Source organism: Python bivittatus, unplaced genomic scaffold (genome assembly GCF_059951505.1).
Source record: "Python bivittatus isolate LINGU-HERP-01145 unplaced genomic scaffold, Pbiv_v1 ctg000610_np1212, whole genome shotgun sequence".
Taxonomy (NCBI): Eukaryota; Metazoa; Chordata; class Lepidosauria; order Squamata; family Pythonidae; genus Python; species Python bivittatus.
The window spans coordinates 3,064,623-3,088,552 of NW_028277088.1; the positions used below are offsets into that span (position 1 = coordinate 3,064,623).

General features: G+C 40.5%; 1 protein-coding gene and 1 long non-coding RNA gene across 3 annotated transcripts in view; one reads left to right on the plus strand and one right to left on the minus strand.

Annotated features, from left to right (window-relative positions):
- OBSCN (obscurin, cytoskeletal calmodulin and titin-interacting RhoGEF) overlaps window positions 1–23,930 on the plus strand; it is a 220,370-nt gene that overhangs the window by 155,208 nt on the left and 41,232 nt on the right. Inside the window, exons 89-95 of the mRNA XM_088150514.1 lie at window positions 15,822–15,936; window positions 16,665–16,801; window positions 18,935–19,047; window positions 20,271–20,439; window positions 22,482–22,563; window positions 22,707–22,907; window positions 23,610–23,670. Of these exons, the coding sequence (XP_088006640.1) occupies window positions 15,822–15,936; window positions 16,665–16,801; window positions 18,935–19,047; window positions 20,271–20,439; window positions 22,482–22,563; window positions 22,707–22,907; window positions 23,610–23,670 (878 nt within the window). The remainder of the gene's footprint in view (window positions 1–15,821; window positions 15,937–16,664; window positions 16,802–18,934; window positions 19,048–20,270; window positions 20,440–22,481; window positions 22,564–22,706; window positions 22,908–23,609; window positions 23,671–23,930) is intronic.
- LOC148214552 (uncharacterized) lies at window positions 7,131–14,547 on the minus strand. Of its 2 annotated transcripts, none has more exons than XR_015797740.1 (3): window positions 14,225–14,547; window positions 9,736–9,901; window positions 7,131–7,239 (listed from the first exon to the last, which is right to left on the minus strand). It is a non-coding gene; the product is annotated as an uncharacterized LOC148214552 (long non-coding RNA). The 2 variants fall into 2 exon arrangements; XR_015797741.1 differs by having other exon boundaries at window positions 13,015–14,547.

Consider the following 23,930-nt stretch of genomic DNA (forward strand, 5'->3'; position numbering starts at 1 on the left):
ATCAATCTGTATTTATTGGCCATGCAAATGTGTTTTTTCCCATCCCATCAGGTCTAGTGGTATTTTGGGGTTATGAGAAAAACAAACAGGACAAAACTGCACTTTACAGGTGTTTTTCGTCTACTTCTCATTAATCCTGAGATACATCCTGGTACAAATTGTGAGGCGTTGAGCAGGCCAAAGTCAGTTAAGAACCACAGATCTCCACTGTAGAATGCCACTGTTTCAGAATAAATACTGTGTACTAACATGCCTTTTAACTAGCAATCTTTTCTTCCTCTCTTTATCTCCCCTGCACTTGCTGTTAAACATTTCAAGAAATTGTTCCTGAAGAAGAAAGTGGCAACTTAACCTAGTTTTCATCCTTGGCATGCAACAATTTCATTACATCAAATTGAAGGAAGAGGGGAATCCCACTTCAAAGAGAACTAAAAATGTGTCCTGAACTCCTTCTAATAATCTTCTGATTGCTAGTCCATCTCCCTCCCTCCCTCCCTCCCTCCCTCCCTCCCTCCCTCCCTTCCTTCCTTCCTTCCTTCTTCTTGGCTCTATGGGACCAATTCACTATGATCACAACGTGTAAGCAAACAGACCTGGCTTAATAGGAATGTCACATATGTCATCTTCTCAAAGCAAAGAAGGAATGTTTAAGCTTATTGCTGGAAGAATGCAGCCCAGGACCTTCTTGGGGGTAGGGGGCAAAAAAGTCAAGATGGTGTCTGCAAGCATGCAACTGAAGCCCTGTTCCTTTATTACATATATTAGGGACAGGGCTTTGATAATATGGTTGCAGTCACCATCTTGATTTTTTCTGACCCCAAGTCTATACCGACTATCTGATCTGTTAAAGTCAATCCCTCAGATGCAGCTTGTATTACAATCTTTCTTTCTCTTGTTCTGCTGGCAAGTTCATTTGAAGGAAGGATGTTCTAGAATTGGTTTGGTTGCTTTATTTACAAGTCAGTATGTTCTATTTTCTCCTGTTCTCCCTCCATCAAAAAATTGGGTGAAGTCAAGAAGTGAAAAGTCATTCATCTGATAGGGAAGTTTAACTTGGATTTCTGAGCAAATGGTTGGAAACAAAGGAGTTGGAAACAAAGGCTTCTCCCAGTTCCAGGCTTCTATGTATATCTGAGACCATCAATTCCCTGTTTACCTAATGCCTGCTACATATTCTCTTTGCTCCAGCTTTCCTTTTCCTTTTCCACCAAAGCTCTATTGTTATGGAGACCATTGTTTGGAATAATTTATCAAATGATCTGATTCATTCTGCACGTATAGGCTCAAGGTGAGCATATTGCTTTCGAAAGGGACTTCTAAATACAACCTGGCATTTAACTCTTATAAAAGTTTTTTTTTTAAATGTCATTAGAGTAGCCTCACAGGCACAAATCCTGTCTATCGTCATGGATATGTATATTAGCCAATTCACAGGTTCATCTTATTTGAATATCATATCAAAAAATAATGTCTAGATAGAACTCTGCAGAGCACCATGTAGCTCTTAATGAGATCTGTGGGATGAAGATTTCTGTAATCTATGCAGTATATCTTTCTGTGGAGTTCTTGGTGCTTTCTAAGCTTGGTTGTTTACTTGCCAGTGATGATGTTACCTAGTTGGGTAATGAAATGTCTGCAAGCAGCCAAGCTTGGAGAGCTCCAAGAACTCACAGTTCAACCTTGGGCTGCACATATTCTCTTCTACTGGATAGATCTTTCTTCCACATTTATATATCCCCCAGATAATGTTGATAATGGCAAGGATTTGGCTAGTCATTATTAGGCAGATGTAGAACTCTGGATCTCTTTGTCTATGATCAACAGCTTTCCTTTTATCTGCCAATCAAACGAAATCAAATGGCTTTTCTCTTTTTGCTTGACTGCCTCTCAGAAGAATCTTAATGTCTTTGTAATGGTTGAAATCATAAAAAGGCACAGATGCAGAATGGGATAGGCATTTGGTCCAGTAGTCAGGTCTGAAGCAATTTGTCAGACCCAAAGCATTTGTCTTTAAATGGTACCTCAGAATTCAGATGATGAAAGCAGTCACAAACGGTAGCTCTGACCTCAATCTGGAAAAAATCTGAATAAAAATGAAAGCTGCTGAAAAATTAATGAATGGATAATTCTGGAAATGGATTAATTTTGGAAAGATCAAATTTAACATGGAATTAGAATAATAATTTGTGACAAAATAACTTGAAGATTCACATTAGGATTAAGATGGGGGAAGATCAGGTCTGGGTTATTGACTTCTTCACCAACCAAACCAAGAGAAATTACCAAAAGAGGTATCTTTATTGCAACTCAACTAGCCTTCTGCTAGGACTGTTTTAACCTCTCAATCCTTGGCTTGATTTTTTTTTCTTTGCTGCTTCTAACTAAGCTATTCTATATTCCATATTCCAATCTTACATTCTTCCTTGCCAATGCAAATACTACCTTCTTAAATAAGTATACCTTTGATTACAAAAGAGATGCTACCTTTTTATTAAGAATATCTCGAGTAATAATCTGTGAGCAAAATCACTGTGTTTAAATCATAAAAACACAAAGCTATTTCCCAGTAATACGACTGTATGCTTGGATGTATATATTAGAAGCTACTAGTAGTTCTTGAGATTACAGCAAGGTGTCCTCGGCTTATCTACTGAACCCTATTGCCACATGGCCTGCATGAAATTTGAGGAATAATAATGTTGCTCCTTCTCCCTGCCTCCAGTTTGTAAAAATAGTCTGTTGAAATAGTTCATCTGTGAGGGATTGGTTTATTTTTGCACATTGAAGAAAGTCAGAGAGCTTAAAAGAATTGAGGGAATCTGTTTCTGAAATGGAGACAGAGATGCTGGTGTCTGTTTATATGGATGAAGAAACCCCTTTCAAATAGTAATTTCTGCACATGCCAAAAGCTCACAAGACTAACACTGCTGTGCTTATTTTTGCATTAACATGTGATGCAGTGTGCATCCCCAAGGTTTGGGAAAGAGACAGGGAATACTTTATTTCTTACCCAAACCCAATCTCCAACATTTTCACCATCAGAGAGGAAACAATCACCACGGTCGTGAAAAACCCGAGGACAAAGCAAAAGGTATCGCCTGCCCGTCCATCTACAGGCTATGCTCCTTCTCGCTCTCCAGGATCAGAGTTTGCAACATCTGAGCCAATTTATGTGAGCAAGATTAGGCAACCTGGTCCCAGGCATGACACTGAGGCAATGGGGAAGGCTGCTATTCCTACTCTTTTTGTGACTGACCCTGAAGAGAGGCAAGGGGTGGCAGCCCGGAGTATCACTGTAGAAACCACCCTGGAAGAACAGCAGCCTAAATGGGTTGAAGTGGAAGAAATAATTGAATTCAATGTTAAGAAGCCAACCCAGATTCCAAGGAAGAGAGGTGCATCTCCTGTGAGATCAGAAAAGGATGAATTTGCATCAGGTTATGCTCGGCCTGGCACGAGACCCAAGCATTCTTCTGAAGATGATCCAAACACGAATAATTCAAATAATAAAGAAGTTGAGCAGGCTGAATCTTCTATGTCCCAAGGTGTTGAAGCTTCTGGAGATAACTACAAAGGAGGACCAGCGGGCAACAAAAAGGAAAGCTATTCTGTGGAGCTAGAAGGAAGGACACATCTTCATGAATCCAGCAGCCAGACTGACTCATCTGAGGCTTCCTGTGTGAGTGAAACATTTGAAACATCTGGGATGGGCATTCGGCTCGACCATGTTGAGGATTATGCTGTTGAGGACTCCTTAGCCTCTGCACAAGATGAGGCCCTTCCAGAGAAAAAAATTATAATAGATGAACCAGATCAGGGAGAACTATCTGATCTTGGGAACCGAGAAGTCAAAATCCTTACTCGTAATGGGAAAGCATTAACTTTAGAGGACCTTGAAGATTATGTCCCTGAAGAAGGAGAGACATACAAATGTGGCCGTCTTAATTCTGAAGAAGATAAACCTTATGAAATAGCTGTTCTTCAGACTGAAATAAACAAACCCACCATTGGGAAGCCAGTATTACTGAATGTTGGAAGACCTGTGGTTTCTAAGCCCAGGCAAACCTTTTTTAGCAAATTTGAAGGGCATCACCCTGGCGGTATCTTTATGTCAGCATCCAGAGTGACTGAAATGCAGCCTAGGGATCCCTCTAACGTTTCTTTCCATATTGGTGAGTCTCATAGAACAGCAGCAGCAACACCAGCTACACATACTTTTACTGGGGCTTCATTCAAACTGACACCATCTTTCTGTACAGAAGTCCAGTTATCCACAGACAGCAGACCATCCAATTTCAAAACAGAGGTTTCCACCCGAAGCTACAGCACAGTTGGAGAAACGGTCACGTTTTGCATCAAGAAGGATGATCCTTCCCAAAGTTAATGAGAAATTAATTCAAGATCTCTTAACCTCTATAAACTATTTAAAAAACAAGCAAATGTTACCATCGTTATAAGCAACACCAGCGCCTTTATGGGAGGAAAATGGAGAGGAGAATCATAATGAAGAACCTAAAATAAAAAATCCAAGAAAATAATGTACAATAAAATTAGAGATGGATCTTTTGCAATCCTAAAGGGAACACTTCTGTCAGTTCAGCATATAGAATGTAATCTTTGATTTGTATTTTTTTTATAAAAAAGCACACCATTCCATTGTAAGGCATTGAGGTGCAGGTAAGGTAGATCTAGAGCATAATTAGTGAGACGAGATCTAAATAATTGTCATTTTCCCTTAAAATGGTGATTTGAAACTGCCAAATATTTTTAACCTTACAAAAAGACAATCAGTTTTTGTCAGTGCCTTCTAACAGTAACAATTCTAACAATTTCTTCTTCAACTCCATACATATTTAATGATACATAATCTAGAGTAGGAGTCACAAGAGTTATTTCTCTGAATCCATCTTAATCCCACTGACAGAAGTGATACTACCATGGCTTAAATACAGACAATAAACCCATTTAAGGGGCTTCTGGATTGTATTTTGATAATTTCTTGGCAATTCCAAAATACCAGGGTTTGTGCCAAAGTGTTGGTAGAATACTTTGTTCTCTCCAATACTTCTTTATATTCTTCCTTTATTAAAATGAAAATTGCCATGGATAAATACATTTTTTTTTAATGAGCTCCTAGCTGGTTATCACAAACAATGATTATTTGTGATAATCATTTAGTTTGCAATCTTTCTGCATTGTCCTTAAAATACCATCCAGTTGGGCAATTTCTTAACATAGATAAAACAATACCAAACCATTTGAATTTACGGATGAGATTAAATGCATCGATGGATACTTCTTCATTATTCATACATAATTGATGCATTAGGCTCTTTATCTGGAGCATAAATGGAGAATGTAACATTACTAAGGAGCATTCTGAAGGGACCTTGCTAAGAAGATCTTCTCCAGCCAAAGACGGGTTCCTTCTGAATTTTGTCCAACATTTGTTATTCTCATTATGGCATGAATGTTTGCCTATTTAGGTTTGCCATTGGGATGACAATGACAAACCAATGACAATATTCACAAGGATGGTGTAGTGCATCCTGCAGTGTGCAGGGGGTTGAACTTGATGACCTCTTAGGTCTCTTTCAACTCTATTCAAGCAGAAGCCATATATGGAAATCATGCTAAGTACCTTAAATATTCAAATTTTTATGTAATGGCCATTCAGGAGTAATTACCCCTCTTCATGTGTCCTGTGGAACATTTATTCCCCTCTGAATAAGGAAGAGACAAACGTTCCTCTTTTTGAACAAATTCCACTCGTTTTATCTTACATGCTGTTTTCAACAGCTGTGAAATTACAATGAATGAAGATCTCCAACCTGCAATGTTAATGCAGACAAGCCCCCCCCCGCTCCCCAAAATCAAATCTGGACATGAAGAGCTGCTTTGAAACATTACAAGTCTGTTCTCTGAATAATACAAAATAATAAAATTATTATTACTTGCATGTGGCTTTGTTTCCTTAAGTTCCCCAAGTAGCTACAGTGCAAAACATTATCAAGGCATCGTCTAAAAACAGCTTTAAAGATAATCCACGTAAATTTTCATTTTAAGAGTAGCATTTGAGCTGTGCAGCCAAATGTCGATTCCATTATTTTCATGAACTAAACATCACACCATCAGGTATTGTAAAAGGCTGGGCATTTGTACTTGTGATCTTGGGCAAACTTCATTTAAACAATCCCATTCATTTTTCATAAATCCTCTAGATTATTCTGTACGTGGTTATATAATGGTGTGTCTTGCCCTGTACATTTTTAAATTTGATAGTTACCGATATTTTAAGATATGCAACCACCTCTTCGCTGAAGATTATTTGATCAGTTGGCCCACGATTAGAAACACAAAACACTGGACTTTGTAAAAACACAGAATTTTTAAGGAAGCTCTATAAACAGATGAAGAAACGTTCATTTATTTGATTTTGCTGAGCAATAGCTAACAAGGCAACTGCTTCTTGAAAGAAATATTTAAATTTCTCTTGATCGATTAATACTTTGCACTGTCAACAACTAGATATTTGGTACTTAAAAGAAGAAAAAAGAAACAACATTTTGAAATGTTATGGTACGTCCTAGGAAAAATCTCTTCCTAGAGTTTAAAAAAGCATATGGTATGTGATTTACAATCTGTAGATAAATGTTGGGGTTTCTTATAAAAGGAAACAAGATCTTGTATTGCAATAACCTTAGTGTAAATGAACCAGCTTGATTAGATATTCTTGTGGGAAAGGAGGTATAGTCAAAGTAGAGAACAGATTGTTTCAGAGACTAAACAAATTCAAGATAAAATGCAAATTGGAACCATGCTCTTAGACACTCAATTTTCTATCAATAAACAACCAATACCATCATATTCCCTTTCTTGTGTCATGGTTTCATGTGGTTTCCTCATACTAGTTTTGAGCCTTTTAGTTGTTTTCTTGGATAGCTGCCATTTTGGCTATGCACCAAATGTATTTTCTGTGTCTCTTTAGAGGGGAAAATGCAGTCGGAAAGATGCACATGAAACAGTAGGATAGTTGGCAAGTTCCTCAATACCTAGCATCAGTTCAAGTTGCAAGTTCAGAATTTCTTCTATAAGTTCTTCCGTTTCAGAGGATCATCCAAGCCAGTTTCCAAAATTTCTCATTGCCACAATTTTCAAGCATGGAGTTGACATCAAAAATTACTGGGGAAATGATTGCCTACAAGGTAGCTCATCCTTCCTGGCACTGTCAAAAGTGACCTTAACCAATAACAAATGTTATTCTACTCCAGGCTTTTGTGGAAAAATAAATGAGAACAAGTTGGATTGCAAACAGGATTTTGCCAATGAAATGTATAGAATGTACAAAATTCACAAAAAGCTATATGTACTGACATGGTCATTCACAAAACAATTCCTGGGTACAGCTCACATGTTTATGCACACAGTCGCTCATGCCCTGATTACTTCCCAATTGGATTGCTGCAATGCACTCTACATGGGGCTGACTTTGAAGACCATCTGAAAGTTAGAACTGGTCCCGAATGCAGTGGTGCGTATAGTTCTGGGTGCCCTGCAGTTCCCTTCAGTTTCTGGGTACAATTCAAGATGCTAGCTATCACCTTTAAAACCCAGAATGTCCCAGGGCCAGGTTATTTGAGGAACTGCCTTTCCCTGAGGGTAGCTTCCTGTCCCACCAGGCTAGATAGGGTGGACACACTCCAAGCCCCTTCCCGTAAATGTTATCATCTGCTGGAACCTAGGAAGCACACCTTTTCCATAACTCCTCCTGCGCAGCTGAACAACCTCCCCTCTGAGATCCAAATGGCCCCAACTCTATTAGCCTTCTAGAGGGTTGGGAAGGCCTGGCTGTTCCCCCAGCTGTTAGGTTAGGGTGAGAATTGAGCCCAACAAATGTAAGATGCAACTGTTTGTGGAAGTGTTGTTATTGGGTCACTGTGGAGGGTAGTGTAGTGTTGATGTTAATATAGCATTGTCTAACTGTTTCTGTCTTACTGATCTTTCAGTGAGCTACCCAGGGTTATTGTCTATAAGATGGATGGACATATAAGTCTTTTAAAACAATTCAGTAAGAATGAGTTAAATAACAATTGTTAAGACTTTTGTTCAGTGGCTTCCTTGTTTACAATCTTTCTTCCATCCCATTCACAACTGTGTATCAGTAAGTATATATATTTCTTGTCCAAGGCTAACTTGCCATACTACCATAGGCATCCATGGGATATGTGTATGTTAAAATCTGCACACATGCAAAGAAGACAGAGCTTCGATTGTGATGCTGCACCCAACATGTTGCAGATTTTGATTCCCCCCCCCCCTTCTGGAATGTTTTTCTACTTCCCAGTCTTAGGCTGAGGGAGAGGAACTGACCCTAAGTCCCCCAGGGAGTTTCCGGGGGAGGGGGGGAGGGGACGAGTCTCCCTATTTCTAGGCTGGCACCTTCCCCACTAGCCCACCCTGTCTCTTGGACTGAGAGAGAGGGATTGGCACATAGTCCTCCAGGCTACCACTATGGCTGAGGGTAATCTAGAACTTGGGTCTCTCCACTGCTGGTCCAGCATCTTCTGCACACTGGCCTTTGGTATTGGTCTGAAGCCCCCCAGCCCCCCAGCCGGCTTCCATGCCTAATGCAGGAGTAGAACCCAGGTCGCCCTGCACCCAGTCCAGCACCTTTGACCACTAACCCCTCTGTTCTCACATCCTAGACCAATATACTGTGGGACTCTTCTGGATTTAACTGCAGCTTTCTGATGTTCCCACATCCATCCTAATTTTATTTCACCAGCATCTGGAAGATGATGGCTAACCTTAGCCCCAAATCTCAAAAATTCTCAAGGTGCCAGATTTCCCTGAGTGAGCTTTGAACTCTGACATGCTATAGAGAGAAGAGAAAAACAGGCCATTACAAGAAAGAAATATAAGGCAAAAGCAGTTGAGAAAGGAAATGGGAACTCGGGGGTCCTTTTGGGTGTATGGCCACATCTCTCACCATCTCTCTTGTATATAATTATTTATTCAGTCAATTTATATGTTACGTTGCAGAATGTATGCCTCTGTTGCAGCCTTTCACCGATCCATTTTATTCCTTTACTTTCTTGTTTCAAATCCCGTAGTGCAATGTTTGTCCAACAAAGGACACTGAGGGGATCCATTGTTTTTCATCTTCTCAAACAGGATGGACTGCGCGTGTTTTCACATAGCTGATAAATGGATCTACAGAGCCTTGCATACTGATCTTAGGTGACAAATACTGCCCGTTCGACCAGGGCATTGGCTAAACAGTTTTACGGGAATGAACCAGTGCTGAAGTTTTGGAATTTTGGATAATGCGCTCCTCTGCACATTGTGTGTGTGTGTGTGTGTGTGTGTAAATGAGTGTGGGAAAGAATGTATGCAAGTTCTTGGTTATGAGAATACATGTTTTAAGTTAATCCAACAAAGGCTGTTTTGAATGGCTTTGCTGAGAAGATCCGGAAAGCGGTTGGCTTGCAAGCCATCTAGTTGGGGAAAGTATTTGCATATCGGCAAAAACAATAAGGATGTAATTGGACACAGGTATGTATGAAATGGCTTATGCAGTTGTGTATTTATGGATGCAACTTTAGGAAACTATAGCAGAGTGTACAGTGTGAAGCAGGATCATTGGAGGAGGTAAAAAGGGAGAGGGACGCTGAGCACATGGTTTTGACAGACATCTTGACTTTTCTGACCCCTGCCAACTCCCCAAAGACTCACCTGGTGTGAAGGCAACCGAAGCAGGTCCAACTGAGATGAAGTGCCAAAGATGGAACTGAGAATAACCAAGACTTCAGGGCTTCAAAGGAGGTCTTTGGCTGGCAACCCTTCTTTGTTTTCCCACAAATCCTGTTATCTTTTTTTTCCATTCCAGAAATAATAAAATCTGTTAAGAAAGAGAAGAAATAGAATAACTGCAGATTCTCTTGTAATGTTGACCATCTGTCCATCCTTTTTCTGCTTAGTATAGCTGGATTTTCCCATTCCTGATCATTACATCTTACACTTAGGCCTCCTCCTCTGCTTCAGCAGCTCTCTAGCCTTGCAGTCTGCTTGCGGCCATGAATATGTTCCATGAATTTGATCTCCCACCAGGCCCACCTTAGCTAAACTGAGCTAAAGTAAAGTTGAGTAGCTTGTGATTCCACTTGTAGGAGACCAACCATTATTTTAGCATTTTGTCTGAATCAGGCACCATGTTAAGCCATATCACAGTTGGTTTTTGTGAGCGTAGATATAGTATGAAATTTGCACTTAGGGTTCACCATATTGAGTGTGCCCCACCAGTATAAAATAGGGATTCATCTAGGGCTTAGTAGATTTGCCAGTATGTGGAGGCTTTGTGTAAGATCCCAAGACACTTCCTTTGATAACATCCTTTCAGTCAGACTGAATCTGATGCCCAGTTAGTTCCTGTTCCCATTCTCCTGTTACTCTAATCTTTGCCTAGTCCCTGCCCATTGCAATTACCAAAGCCAGAATCACTAATCAGGGAACAGAAATGTGCCTAAAGTGCTTTATCAGATGCATGCTGGAACTGCATAATCTGCATAATTGCTGTAATAAAATTTAGATGGTGTAGCATTTTCATTTTCAGAATAGTAGCTCTCCTAAAGCGTAGAGGACTTTAGAAAGACAAAACAGATCTTCTCTTGATCTAGTCTAATACAAAAAGAGAGAGGGTCAAAGAGGTCAGATGAAAACAAACAGTGGGTAGGTTCTAGCACTGGAAAGCTGGGCCAAATGGTAAAAGCCATAGCTCTGTGAATTCAGTGATGGGATGTGAGTTGAACTGATGCTTAGCTTTTTCTCTCCGTATTGAACGCATGCAACTGAGGCCATGCCAGGAGAATTCGGTTGCATCCTCATTTGAACATGAAGATAAGGAGATGAAGAGGCTCTGCAGGAGCTTAGAGGTTCATGCCACTACTAGTTTCTATTACATATCATTATTAAAATCTTAAGATGAAAGATAAAAATGAGATAAATAATGAGAACTAGTATTTAGAATAAAAAAAGGAAGAAAAAGGAAAGAAAGAAGAAAAGAACAGATAAAAGTGCAAAAAAGAAAGAAAAATATAAAGAAATTACTTCTGATTTTCTTTTACAGCAGTTATAAAAATGTAAATTAACTTCTTACTCTATAGTTACATTTTTTCCCTATAATCTATTTTTTTTCTAATCATCAAAACCATATATTATAATTTCATTTTTTTCATTTTCAAGCAAAAGTCAATGGGCAATCAAGGCATCATCTAAAAACAGCTTTATACAGCTAATCCATGTAAATTTTCATTTTAAGAGTAGCTGTGCAGCCAAATGTTGACTCCATTATTTTCATGAACTAAACATCACAGCATCAGGCACAGCCTATTGTAGAAGGCTGGGCATTTGTTATTTATTTATTTATATGTCACATTTGTATAGCCGCCTATCTCACACAAAGCGACTCTGGGCGGCATATGACAATTAAATAAAATAACGGATAAAAACAAGCATTGTAAAAGATAAAAAAGTGATGATTAAAATGCAACCTGATCAAAAAGTCTGAAAGTTTTAAATTGTAAAATAGACACACTCCATGGAGAGAGCGGAGTATCAGTTACGGTGGAGCCATCTAAGAACGGCTCCGGTTCCCAAAGACCCCCAGCCCTTGAGGGACGTCCTGAAGGACAGCAGGGAAGGGCGAGCCTCCCCCCAGCGGGGAGAATGTTCCACGAGGAGGGAGCCACGGCAGAGAAGGCCCACCTCTTGGGACCCTCCAAATGCAAGTCCCTGGCCGATGGAACGCATAGCACGCCTTCCCTGCTGGGTCTAATGGGACGGGCTGATGTGATCGAGGAGAGGCGGTCCCTCAGATAACCGGCCCCATGCCATGAAGGGCTGGAAGGGTCAAAACCAGCACCTTGAATTGGACCCGGAAGCAAACCAGCGGCCGATGCAACCTGCGAAGGAGAGGTGTGATCTAGGGGCACACGTAACTGCCAGCGCCTCTGCATTCTGCATTTGTTAGTTGTGACCTTGGGCAAACTTCATTTAAACAGTCCCATTATTTATTTATTGCCACTACTAGTTTCATGTCTGTTGATCACAACATTAGTCTTGATGCTTGCCTTTCTGAATCCATGCATAGGCAAAAGAGAGCTAATTACTCTGTTGGTGGGAATAAACATGAAAATGAAAGCAGAATTCAAAATGTAAATAGAATAATGTTGTGTGTTTTATTTGCATAAAGCTAGTAAAAACCCATTACAATATTGAGTTCCTTGATTAAGCACTACGCTAACATGGGAGTGACTCAGAAATGTTTGTTGACAGCCCACAGGCATCTGGGATGTATGTCGTAACTCTTAACTACCTGTACGAATCACCATTATTTCAAAGACGCCTCTCCATATGCCTGTGGCCACTCTGGGCCGGGGCTGGATTCTTTAGGGCCAGAGATTGCAGATAATGCAAAATTTAACCCATGGTCAAGGTTGGACATCTGCTTTTCATGCCGTATATATTTGACTGCAACGTAATTGTACATGTCCTAGAGGTTATGGTTTTTCTTTCCCTTACCCAAGCTGCCTGTAATCACTCATCTAGGCTTTCAGAGATATTTGCAGAAGTGGTAAAAAGGTCAGAAGGGTGGCCACAATGCCACAATTGAAGCTCTGCCTGTTTTTTATGTGTGAGATCAAAAAAGTCACCATCTTGACTTTTTTGATCCACCCTGTGGATCCCTCTGCAGGCTTCCTTACCAATAGGCTTCTCTTCATTTCTATACTGAACTGCCCTGAGAAGTGAGTTCTTCAAAAAGGTTACTCCAGGGAATATGCTGTGTTTGCCTATTTATTTACTTCTGTTGTTGATGGTGAGTATGGATACTATTTATCTTAATGGAAAACTTCAAAACCTCTTGATCAAAACTGAAACCAAGAGTGCTTTTCATTCTAGCATAGTTACACCCACACCCACACATCTTTCACCCCAGTACACGTATACGAGATGTACCTCTGGAGTTGTCCTGGTATGTTGCTTTTGTAGTGGAAAATCCCTTTCAAGTTGAGGTCTCCTTGTAGAGCTGTTCCTCTGAGCATGTTCAAGGAGTGTTATTTTTCAAGATTTGTCCAGTTTTGCATGGCTGAAATCCCCATTGTACAATCCACCCAGCTAATGGACTGCTATTCTGTCCGAGATTTTAAAAAATGCACATGCACTCTAGTCCCACAAACCAAGCACTAATAGAAAGATGGATCCCAGGGTTCCTCACAAAATTACCAAATGTGCTGATCTTTCAGTTCGCGTTCAACTTCCTTTATGACCTTCAAGAAAGATGAAATAATAACGGGAGAGGAATTATGGGAGGGAGGGAGGGAGGGAGGGAACAAGGTGTCAAGAATAGAATAGCAAAGCACTCTACACCCAAGGGCGAGCTAACCTATTGCCCTTGGGCGTAGAAAAAGATACAATCCCATCTCCATGTTGGTCTGGGGATCTACTCAAGTTCTATTAAACCATCATGGTGGGAAACATGATCTGCTTCTCAATACAGCTGGAAAGCCAGACTTCATAATTCATAAGTAAACCCTCCAAATCTACATCTAGATCAGCTTATAAGTCCTACTATATTGAACTGAAATGTTGAAAGTTCCCTTTTTTGTAACACGTGCTCTTGTTATAACAAAAGAAGGCCATGTTTCAGTAAGTCTAAACCAAACAATAACATTCTACCCCTGCGATTACAAATTAAAATCTTGGATCATTTTGCAGATGGAGGCTCCACAGCTCAAAAGGAGCTTAGAATAGTACACGTGAAGAGGCTCGACTTCTATCCCAGGCATATCCACTTCTTTTTCTTTTTTTTTTAAATAACTTTATTAATTAAAAAAAAAGAAACAAGAACTAACAAGAACTAATATTAAAGAACGTAAAAAGAAGAAAGGAAGATTAGGAAAAAAAGAGTAGTCGAGGTCAAAAGTGTAGAAAACAAGAATGGAAAAGAAAAAAGAAAAGAAAAGGAAAGAATTGACTTCCGACCCTCCTCACAACAGATACAGGTAGCAATATACATGAAACTCTTGCTCTAAGTTTACAAGGTAACTTTTATTATTTCTATTTACCCATATTATTCCTAATCATCAAATCCATACTATATAGTTTCATTTTTTTCTGTTTCCTGCAAAAAAGTCCAAAAAAGGTTTCCAATCAACATTAAACTCACGCAATGTCTTTTCTTTAATCAAAGCTGTCAGTTTTGCCATCTCAGACGACTGCAGCATATCCATTTCTAAGGCTCAGAAAAATACTCTTTCTGCCTGAGATCCTTGGAGTCCCTTCAAAGTGGAGAAATCAGCACTTGTTGGATCCGCAATCTAACTCAATATTCATCATCAGAAAAAGTTTGTCAGTTGGTATAGCTTTGCATGCCTGCTAATAAGTCGTCATGTGGCTATTCATGACCTCCTAGGTTGTGTCTCTGGCAATCAGCTTCATGGAATAAATAGAGGAAGAGGTGTCTGGCTGATGGCTGGACCAGACTAGGGACAGAGCTCTTCCTATGTTGATGATCTTCCATATAGGCCTGCCTCATTGAGTTTTGAACTCTCCCTTTTATGAGCTGATAGTCTTCTTTCTGAAACTTCCTGGAGAATGGGATGGAATCAGAGTATCTGCAGGATGTGGTTAAAAAGTCAAGATGACAGCCATGATGATATGATTAATGCCCCACTTTTTTTTTTTTTATGTGTATTGTGCACATGATGGTCATAAAAACAGGAGAAGCTTTGATCCCATCGTCGTGGCCACCATCTTGATTTTTTGGGCCACACCTTGCAGATGCCCCTGGATAGAATCCCACTTGGCAGGGCACCCAATGAATTGTCATTCTACCTAACGTGAAAATTGGGAAACCCCTGTGGCTGTCCAGAAGCACTTTAGATGCAGATGTGGGGCTCTACCGTGGAGGAAATCCACTACTATAATGCTCTTTTTTTAAATAGAGGAAATATTTTTCTCCCATCTCCTCTCACAATTACATGGGTGTCAGATTCATTCTGCACCATTAGGCACTGACTGCTACAGAACAGTTGGTGTATTGCTCCTTCATTCTACTCTTCTATCTTTATTTGGGGGCAGGGGGCTGGGTTTTCTGCCAAATGTACAGTTGATTATGGTAGATGGACCAATGATGGGCATTATTTCTTTGCATAGTAGTGATTACAGCTAAATAGCAGATGACACACACAATATTTCTTATGAAATGGGGAACAGAAAAAAAAACAAAATCCAATCATAATTTCCTTCCTTCCTTCCTTCCTTCCTTCCTTCCTCCCTCCCTCCCTCCCTCCCTCCCTGCTGACCATTTATCCTGTTCAGTTACAACTACTGGGGGGGGGGGGCGGTATCCTGATATATTAGAAAGCCCCATAAAACTTGATGGGCTGCAAAGTTATTTTATTTTTTATCCCTGCTGTTTTTTAAAGGCAGGTTTAGTTTCCACCATTGCCTCCTTGTTTTCCCTTTGTTTTACCTCTGCCCACTTAATCTATTTGTTGGTAAAGATGGTATGTGATCAGAAAGCAATGAAAAAGAAATAAAGCACAATAAAAATGCAAATATAAGAGAAATCAAGATAGAAATAAAATAAAAACGTGCATTTTTTTAAAAAGTTAAAATTAGAGAGCAAAAGAGAACTAGGAACAAAATATTAGCAGCATCAAGGTAAAAATAGTATTTCATTTATGGTTGAGATAGCAACGACAAAAACTTAGCCACTCTATTTGTAGTAGCACCTAATCTGTTTCTATTTTTGCGGCTAGCTGAACTTCAGGAGCCTACTGATAAAACTGAAGCGGAAAGTGACACATTGTCCAGTCAAACAGACACCACTCTCCAAGATGAGAGCATTTATGAATGCACTGTTCCCCCTACAAAGTAAGTTTATTTAATTTATTTAAATTTATAAGGCTGCCCAACTCTATGACAATTCTGAGTGGCACACGATAAAAACACCCACAAAAATTCTTGCATAAAACAGCTATTTGCATGATGGAAAAACAGAGTTCTTACTCCATGCCTAGATTGCTCTGTAGATTGAGAACTGTTAAATGTTAAAATAATAAAAGTGTATTAGCATTAAAGGTCTGTGCCTGTGGAAATCCAGCACGCCTGGAAGAAGAATGTGGGCTAATTTCTTTCATCTTCGGGTGGTTTTGTGCCTCCATTCAGCGTCTGGCCTGTATTTCAGTGTGATACAATCTGAGCAAGACAATCTTACACAATTCATCTGAATATTTGGACATGGCCACACCTTGAGTTCCTCAAACATTCTTACAGTGGGAAAACAAACAAACGGCCATTGCATCAAAAGTCACCTGTCTCCTTTCTTCACATCTTTTACTGGGTCAAAAAGCATCTTGGCTCATGAGCAGGGTGTCCATATTTGTGGTGGACTTCCCCAGTTTAGTACTGTACAATACAATAGCAAGGTGGTTCTTTGTGAGCATTTCCATGAGACTGAAGGGGTGGGAAGAACTTTAAAGTAGTTGTAAAGTCTACCTGGGTCTGGCTGCTACTAAAAGTTGCACGTATCTAGAGTTTGATTATTCTCTCATCATTCCTGGGTGTAATTCTGACTTTTCTTTTTGACTTCGATCATGAAGTGTCCTCCAAATGATGGCTGAAGTGGAGTGGTTCAGGAATGAAAAAGCAAAGGACATCTTGGATTTAGCAGGGGAAGCTGCTAAGGGCATGACAGAGAGACCCTGTGTCGATAAAACAGGAGTGAAGAGTGCCACAAGTAAGACAGTCTTTTCTGTTTACTGGGCATCAAGATGAACCCATTTTGATCAAAATGAAGCGAGGCTTCCCAAGCTATGTTAAATTCTGTTTTCAGATTTTAATATTTGCCGTGGTTTATTCCTAAACTCAATAACCCATTGAGTTAGAACATGGTTTATTCCTTAACTCAATAACTCATTGACAACTGCAGAGAAGGGAAGGGAGGAGGACAGGCAGTGTGTCATGCTGTCATAAAATTAATGCCGCAAAATGCAGTGGTGTCATGATGTAAATGATGTCATAACACCTTGTACCAGACACCTACACAGCCCTATCAGTCAAATGCTTTTACCTCTTTCTTGTGAATTGAACAAATTAAGGTTGCAGTCAGGCCCTGCTTTCAATGGTCTGTTGGCCTATTACATGCCCAGGTCTCTGGCTTCAACCTATACCCAAAGTCATTCTTTTGGAAGTACAAAATATATTGGGAAGAAAGGGATGGGGCTCCAAGAATTCCAGCAACTAAGTTATTTCTCATCTAAAACTAATATACAGGAAGTCCTCAAATTACACCATTCGTTCAGCAACCATTTGAAGTTCCAGTGGTGCTGAACGAAGGGACTTATGATCAGTCCTCGAAGTTTCAACCATTGCAGTGCCCCTGCGGTCACGTGAGCAAAATTCGGGTGCCTGGCAACCAGCTCACACACAACCAGTTTCAGCATTTGGCAGTCACATAATTGCCATTTGCGCCCTTGCACACATGCATGCACAGTCCCCACGCCCTCTTTCCTTGGCCTCCCTGCAATCGTATGCACCCTGCGCCCTCTTTCTGAGCTCACACTGCACAGAGTACCCCCTCTCCCAACTTGTGGGCAGCCTTTGCCGGGCCTCCCAGGGCCTCCCCCACCCCCCATGCTCCTTATGTGGGACTCTCTCCACTTTCCTCTTAACTACCGGCCATCTTAGGTTACGACAACAACCAGGACTGCCTGGATTGCTGTGGCTAAGCGATGCGGTCATGTGACATTGTGCTTTACGACCGCTTCACTTAGCGATGGCAATCCCAGTCCCAATTGCAGTCGTAACTTGAGAACTACCTGAACTGTGAACCGGCAAAGTGATGGGTCTGTTCACTGATAGCACGGGATCTTGCAGCTAGGCGCTTGTAAAACCATCTCTTATCAGTCTGAGAACTACATATTACACATGAGACATCACAGATTTCCTAAGAAGACTGAATTCCACGGGCAATCTCCCTGACAACACCATTTCAACCACCATGGATTTTGAGGCCCTAAACACAAGTATCTTCCACAAACATGGATTTCAAGCCATCAAGAACATCATCAATGTTGCCAAAAATCACCTGCCTTGTGTGACTTTGTACTCACTCATAGCTCCTTCACCTTTGGCAATATCATGTGCCTGCAACCAGAAGCACAGCCATTAAGCCTCTACTCCTCTATTGCACTGAAAAGACTCTGTGAAATAGTTGTAGGGAGATGAGTTGAAGTAAGAGTTCCTATTATGAAAAAACATCACATCCATAAACTGCAGAACTGTAGCAGTTCAAACACAAGGCTAGCTTTGCTGAGATTTCAAATACATCACAGCTGGGCCAGAAATAAATCTGTTTGGCTACTGAACAGAGATATCATAATGAGCTCAGATAAGAGGTGATTCTGGATTGGCGCAAAGGCCTCATGTAGACACACACTCAGAAAAAGTTGCTTGTAATCTGGCTCTTGTGCTGTTTCTCTGTTGGTGATGTGCACAGATATCCAGTTCTGTTCTTCTCCTAATGCCCATATTGAGATAGAACTCCAGTCCACAGAATTGCCAACAATAATCTCCAGATGTTCAGATGAGATGGGCTGGTGGGCATGAGGTTGGAGACCCAGAAAGCAGAAGAATGCAGCTCAGGAAAGTCCAGGGTCTGTAATGTATTGTTTTATGGCAGCTTATCTAAAAGCTTGAGAGTGATTAAGAGAAAAAAATAAAAGAAGGGGCAAGGGAACTCAGACAGTGAGGTTTAACCAGCTTGCGGTACCAATTTTTAGGATTTCCCTTCTCATTTATCCTGAAAAGAATGATTCTTCTTAAAGCCATTGAACCTGTTCAACTGCACTTCATACTTTTCTATTATTAGGTCCACCATACATGCAGGTGCCCCTTGAAGATGTCCAGGTTCGGTGTGGGGAAATGGCCAAGTTCCATGCCATCATTGAAGGCAATCCTCAGCCAGTCGTCGGATGGTTTAAGGTAGGTCAAAGACACTCCCAAACAGGAGCCAATAAAAGAGAAACCCCTCAAGTCCCCTTTATAAATCTGTGGGCAGAAAAAATATGCTCTCTGGGTATGGAGAAAAGAAGTAATCCTAGGAATTTAGATTGTTTCGACAGTGGAGCAATTATCAGTAATAAATCTTCCTCTGTTAAATTCCTCATTAAATTCTGAGTCTTTCTTTTATCAAGCACTACATCTTCTGGGAGTGAAGCCTGAAAATTGCCCTTTGAAATAAATTATTTTCTTAAAACAACAGAAACGTCTTTATTTTCCTTTAGAAAGTTTTCCGACTAGATTTTTAAAATCACACACACACGCACTTATTTATTTATTTATTTATTTATTTACTTGCTTACTTACTTACTTACTTACTTTAAAAGTAAAGAAACTTATATAGCCACCCATATTGTAACCACAACTCTGGATGACACACAAAAACAGTAAAAACAGCGCGCACACCCCCAAATAGTCAGAATATATATATATAGTTATAGTTATATAGTTAGTTATATAGTTATGTTTATGTTTAAATTTTAAATACTGTATTATCATTATACTCTTCCATTATACTGGAAACCCCTTTTATGGCTGTTGGGTGATATAAACTTAGAAGTTAAAATAGGGTTTAAAAACTTCGCTGAAAGAAAAAAAACCTTTAAGAAATTCAGGATTGGCCTATTGTTATGTGTGGCTGGTGGCAGAATTCATCTAGAATCCAAGAAGGTCCTGGAATTCCAGAATAATCACAAAGAAGAATGGTTGCTAGGAATCTAGGCCTCTGTTGTGAACGAGGATGGTGTTGTGGGGTGTTAGAGGTAAACTGTGATACTTCTGAGCATCGCTTTCTGACCTGAAACATACTTTTCCTTTGCATATGGTTAGGATTAATTCACACCTCCATACTAATCCTGTGGCAACAATTGCAAGCTCATGTTTTCTATGGGTTCTTTTCTCCCGAGCTGAAATGTCTTCCATGTTGAATGGGGCTTGCAAAGGCTATGGTAGGTCTTCAAATCATAACTCCTGTCTTGGTGCAGACTTTCCCCAGAGATATATTCCTAGACAGAGAACTTAGATGGGCTTCACCAAAAGACTGCACTTGGATGGATTCCATGCAAAGGGCTGAACTAGCAACTGTCTAATTTTACTTGCCTACCCGTGGGACGTTAAGGCTGTGCCAAATCCTCTCTTCCTTCCAGGGTATTTCCTTGTTGCTAAGCAGTGAAAAAATCTACCAGTTCAATGAAGGCACAAGCTACTCTTTGATCCTGTACAACACTCAAGCAGAAGATGGTGGCGTCTACACTTGCATGGCTAAAAATATGGGAGGAGAAGTTGTATGCAAAGCAGAACTTGTGGTACAGGAAGGTAACGTTGACTTTGCGGCTTTCTTCTCATTCCTTCCTTCCTGCTTATTGATGGAATTCCTGTCTCAAAGGTTCTCTGGTTAGTGTAGCAGCAGGGCATCTGGGGGGGAGGGTCCAAAAGTCAAGATGGCTACCACGACTGCAGTTGAGGCCTTATCCCTTTTTTAATGCATGTGATGTCATAGCCACCATCTTGACTTTCCCTGTGGGTGTCCTTATTTCTGTGCTCTCCTGGCATCTCACAAAAATTTAACAACCTATCTGGGCAACTTTTTGCAAATAGTAGGGGCAAAGCTGTTTTATGAAGCACATAAAGAAGGAATCGGGTTTTGATTACACAATGACACCATCTTGGTTTTTTTACTGTCCCGCATAGATGTTCCTACATACTTAATTCCTCCTGTCCTTGGACCATGGTAACATTATGCTTCCTCGCTGAAGCTGCATTAACAGTTTGGGCTAGACCCATCAATATTCAAATGTTGGTTAGAGTGTTGGGGAATCTGTCATGACATCAGAGGTACAGGATGCAGACAAGAAACAGACAATTATTAGTTACTCCTTCATATATTTAAAAAAGAGAAAGTATATGCACTGCAAAAATGAGCCAGTTTGGTCTAGTGGTGAAGGCTCCAGGCTAGAAACCCAGAGACTGTGATTTCTAGTCCTGCCTTAGGCACGAAAGCCGGCTGGATGACTTTGGACCAGTCACTCTCAGCTCCCAACATCAGGCTCAGGTGACAAGCTGGTCATTTAATCCCTGCCACAACCAAGGGATCAACATTCAGTTGACCTGGAAAAAAAACCAGACCCTGCACCTGCATGAAAATGCTAGGAAGAAAAAAAAAAAATGCACTTCAAAATAAAATCCCAGATCCAGCTTGGTATTTTGGTTAAAAAATCAGAACTTCCTGCACCTGAGATCATAGAATCCTAGAATTGTAGATTTGGAAGGGATCACAAGGGTCATCTAGTCTAACCTCTGTGATGTGCAGGAAATCCAAATCAACCATTAGGAGAGGGGCTGTCCAGCCTCTTCTTAAAGACCTCTAGAGATGGAGAACAGTCAGTCTCCATAGGCAGGTCGTTTCACCGTTGTAAAGATCTTATTGTCAGGAAGTTTCCCATCTATTGAAATGAAATCTGGTTGGGCAGTTCTTTGAAAATTGCTGCAGATCGAGTAGATTATGTTGGGCTGGATGGATTAATAATAAATGTGTCAAGATCTCTCTTGCAATTTTGCAAGTCTTTTTCCTCTGCCCAAGAGCCTCCTGTTTTTCCAGTTTATTCTTAGGTTAGTTGAGAATTTCTTTTGAATTTCTCTTAGTGTGTTTCTGAGATTTCATTATCATTAGACTTCCTGGAGGAGGATAGGGTTGGTGTTGCTTTCTGGGACAACTTTTTCCATCCCTCTGAGACCTTGTTGGTTGCCCATACTGTTGAATCTAAAAATGTCCCTGGGATGAATTCCCTTCTGACATCCTGCCTTGGGATTGAATGGGAATTTGGGAGCCAGGGTGTCTGCTGAAAGCTGGAAACACAATTACAAATAATATTGATCTACAGCTTGCATTGCATCTTCTGCAATTTAAAGGGTTTCCATGCTTAGAACACAAAGTAAAAAAGGAGGTGTTATGTAAGGGAAAAATAAGTGGGCACACATAATAAGTGGAAAGCACATTATATGGTGTGTCAAAGGAAGCCCACATTTTATTTGTTCTATTATAGATATTATATATATAATAATATAATCTATAATAGATTATAGAACAGTCAGGCAGATGTTTAGACTGGATTTGGCATTTTTGTCCACCTATCAAGTCCTTCCCAAGGACCTGGGATAGGCAGATGGGGTTGGTTGATGGTCTTAAGGTATCGTCGCAGGATGGAAGCTGTTCCAAGTAAAGCTGCCTTTTGCTATTGACTGATGGTGATTTTGTCAACGCTGATGGTCTTCAAGTGGTGCTCCACATGTTTTGGGATTGCACCCAAGGCACCTATTACTGTTGGTACAATCTTTGCTTTATTATTATTTTATTATAGACAAGAAAAGCCAAGAGGCAAAGAAGCAAAGCCCAAGAAGGAAACTTCATTCTTTCTATGAGGTTAAACAGGAAATAGGCAGGTAAAAGTGAACTTTTTCTTGGTATCCGCTGTTATTTTGTGGGAAGATGTGAGACCTGGGAAACCACTGAATAGCAAACCTTTTTGCCCAAACTCAGAAGTTGAATTGACCCTTTTATTCTCTGAATATTTAACGGTTCCCAGGGGTTCCTTCAGCATTCTCAAGAGAGTTATCCATAAAGGCAACCGTATGCCCTGTGCAGCCAAATTCATCCCCCTGCGAAGCCGGTTGAGGGAACAGGCCTATCGAGAAAGAGATATTCTAGTCCAGCTCTCCCATGACAGAATCACCCAGCTGCTGGACCAGTTTGAAACACGGAAAACCTTAATCCTTATTTTGGAACTGTATCCTTTTTTCCTTTCCTCCCAAGTCCGGTATGTCCTGAAAAGGGCAATAAGAAAGGTATGAAAGGAGATGGAGTTAAGACACTAATGCTCAGTGTCCTTCCTTGTCGGGGTAGGCCAGGTCAAGAAACAGGCACCACAGGGACTTCAGGAATGCTTCTTTACTGTTTGTAAGATCCATCAATAGAATCTTGAAAGCTTCTCCAAGTTTCTTTCTGTCCCATCTTATCTTAAACACCATCAAGGCAGGGTTGTTTACTTTCTTACACCTCTCTGTTTCTCAGGATGATGCAATGTCTTCTGCAAGTTACTCCTTAATAGTTCTTTCATACCTTCCCCAAGATCAGTTCTCAATTCCTTTGCACTCCTTGTGAGTAGGGCTTGCATATGAGGAGGTGTGGGACAGTGTGCAGGATGTCCAGAGGTCCCTGAAGAGGTGGCAGCGGGATTGCATTGCAACAGCACTCCTCTCTCAAAATGCCAATATCTCATGGTGGCAATCACTTTACTTCTATATTTCTTCAAGTCCCATCTTGCAACCATAGGGATACCAAAAGTCTTGGGCCAGCCCCTCTCTCTTAGCCTGAATGGTTTGGCCAGATGGGGAGAGTAAATTGTTGGAGGATTCTTTGGAAAAAAATTATCAGAGATTTATTTGTTTGCTCCTCTCTATGGCTTTGTCGATATTTCTTAATGTATTAGATGTTCCAACGAAGAACTTCTGGACCGCCTGTACAAAAAGAACGTGGTGACGGAAGCAGAGGTGATATTCCTTTCTCATGTATTTTATGGAGAAGACCAAAGATTTTAAGACAAACAACGATAGTTGAATTCAGTCAAGCATTCTTCCCCAGCTTAATTCTTTTCCAGTGTAGTAGGCTCAACTTCCATTATCACCAACCAGCTCCAAATATAATTCTCAGCCACCAGTGACTTTGCTGGCTGAGGAATGTATATATGGACAGCATCAGGCTGAGGAAGGCCAGCATAATAATTTTGAAATCAGAAATATTTACTTAGATT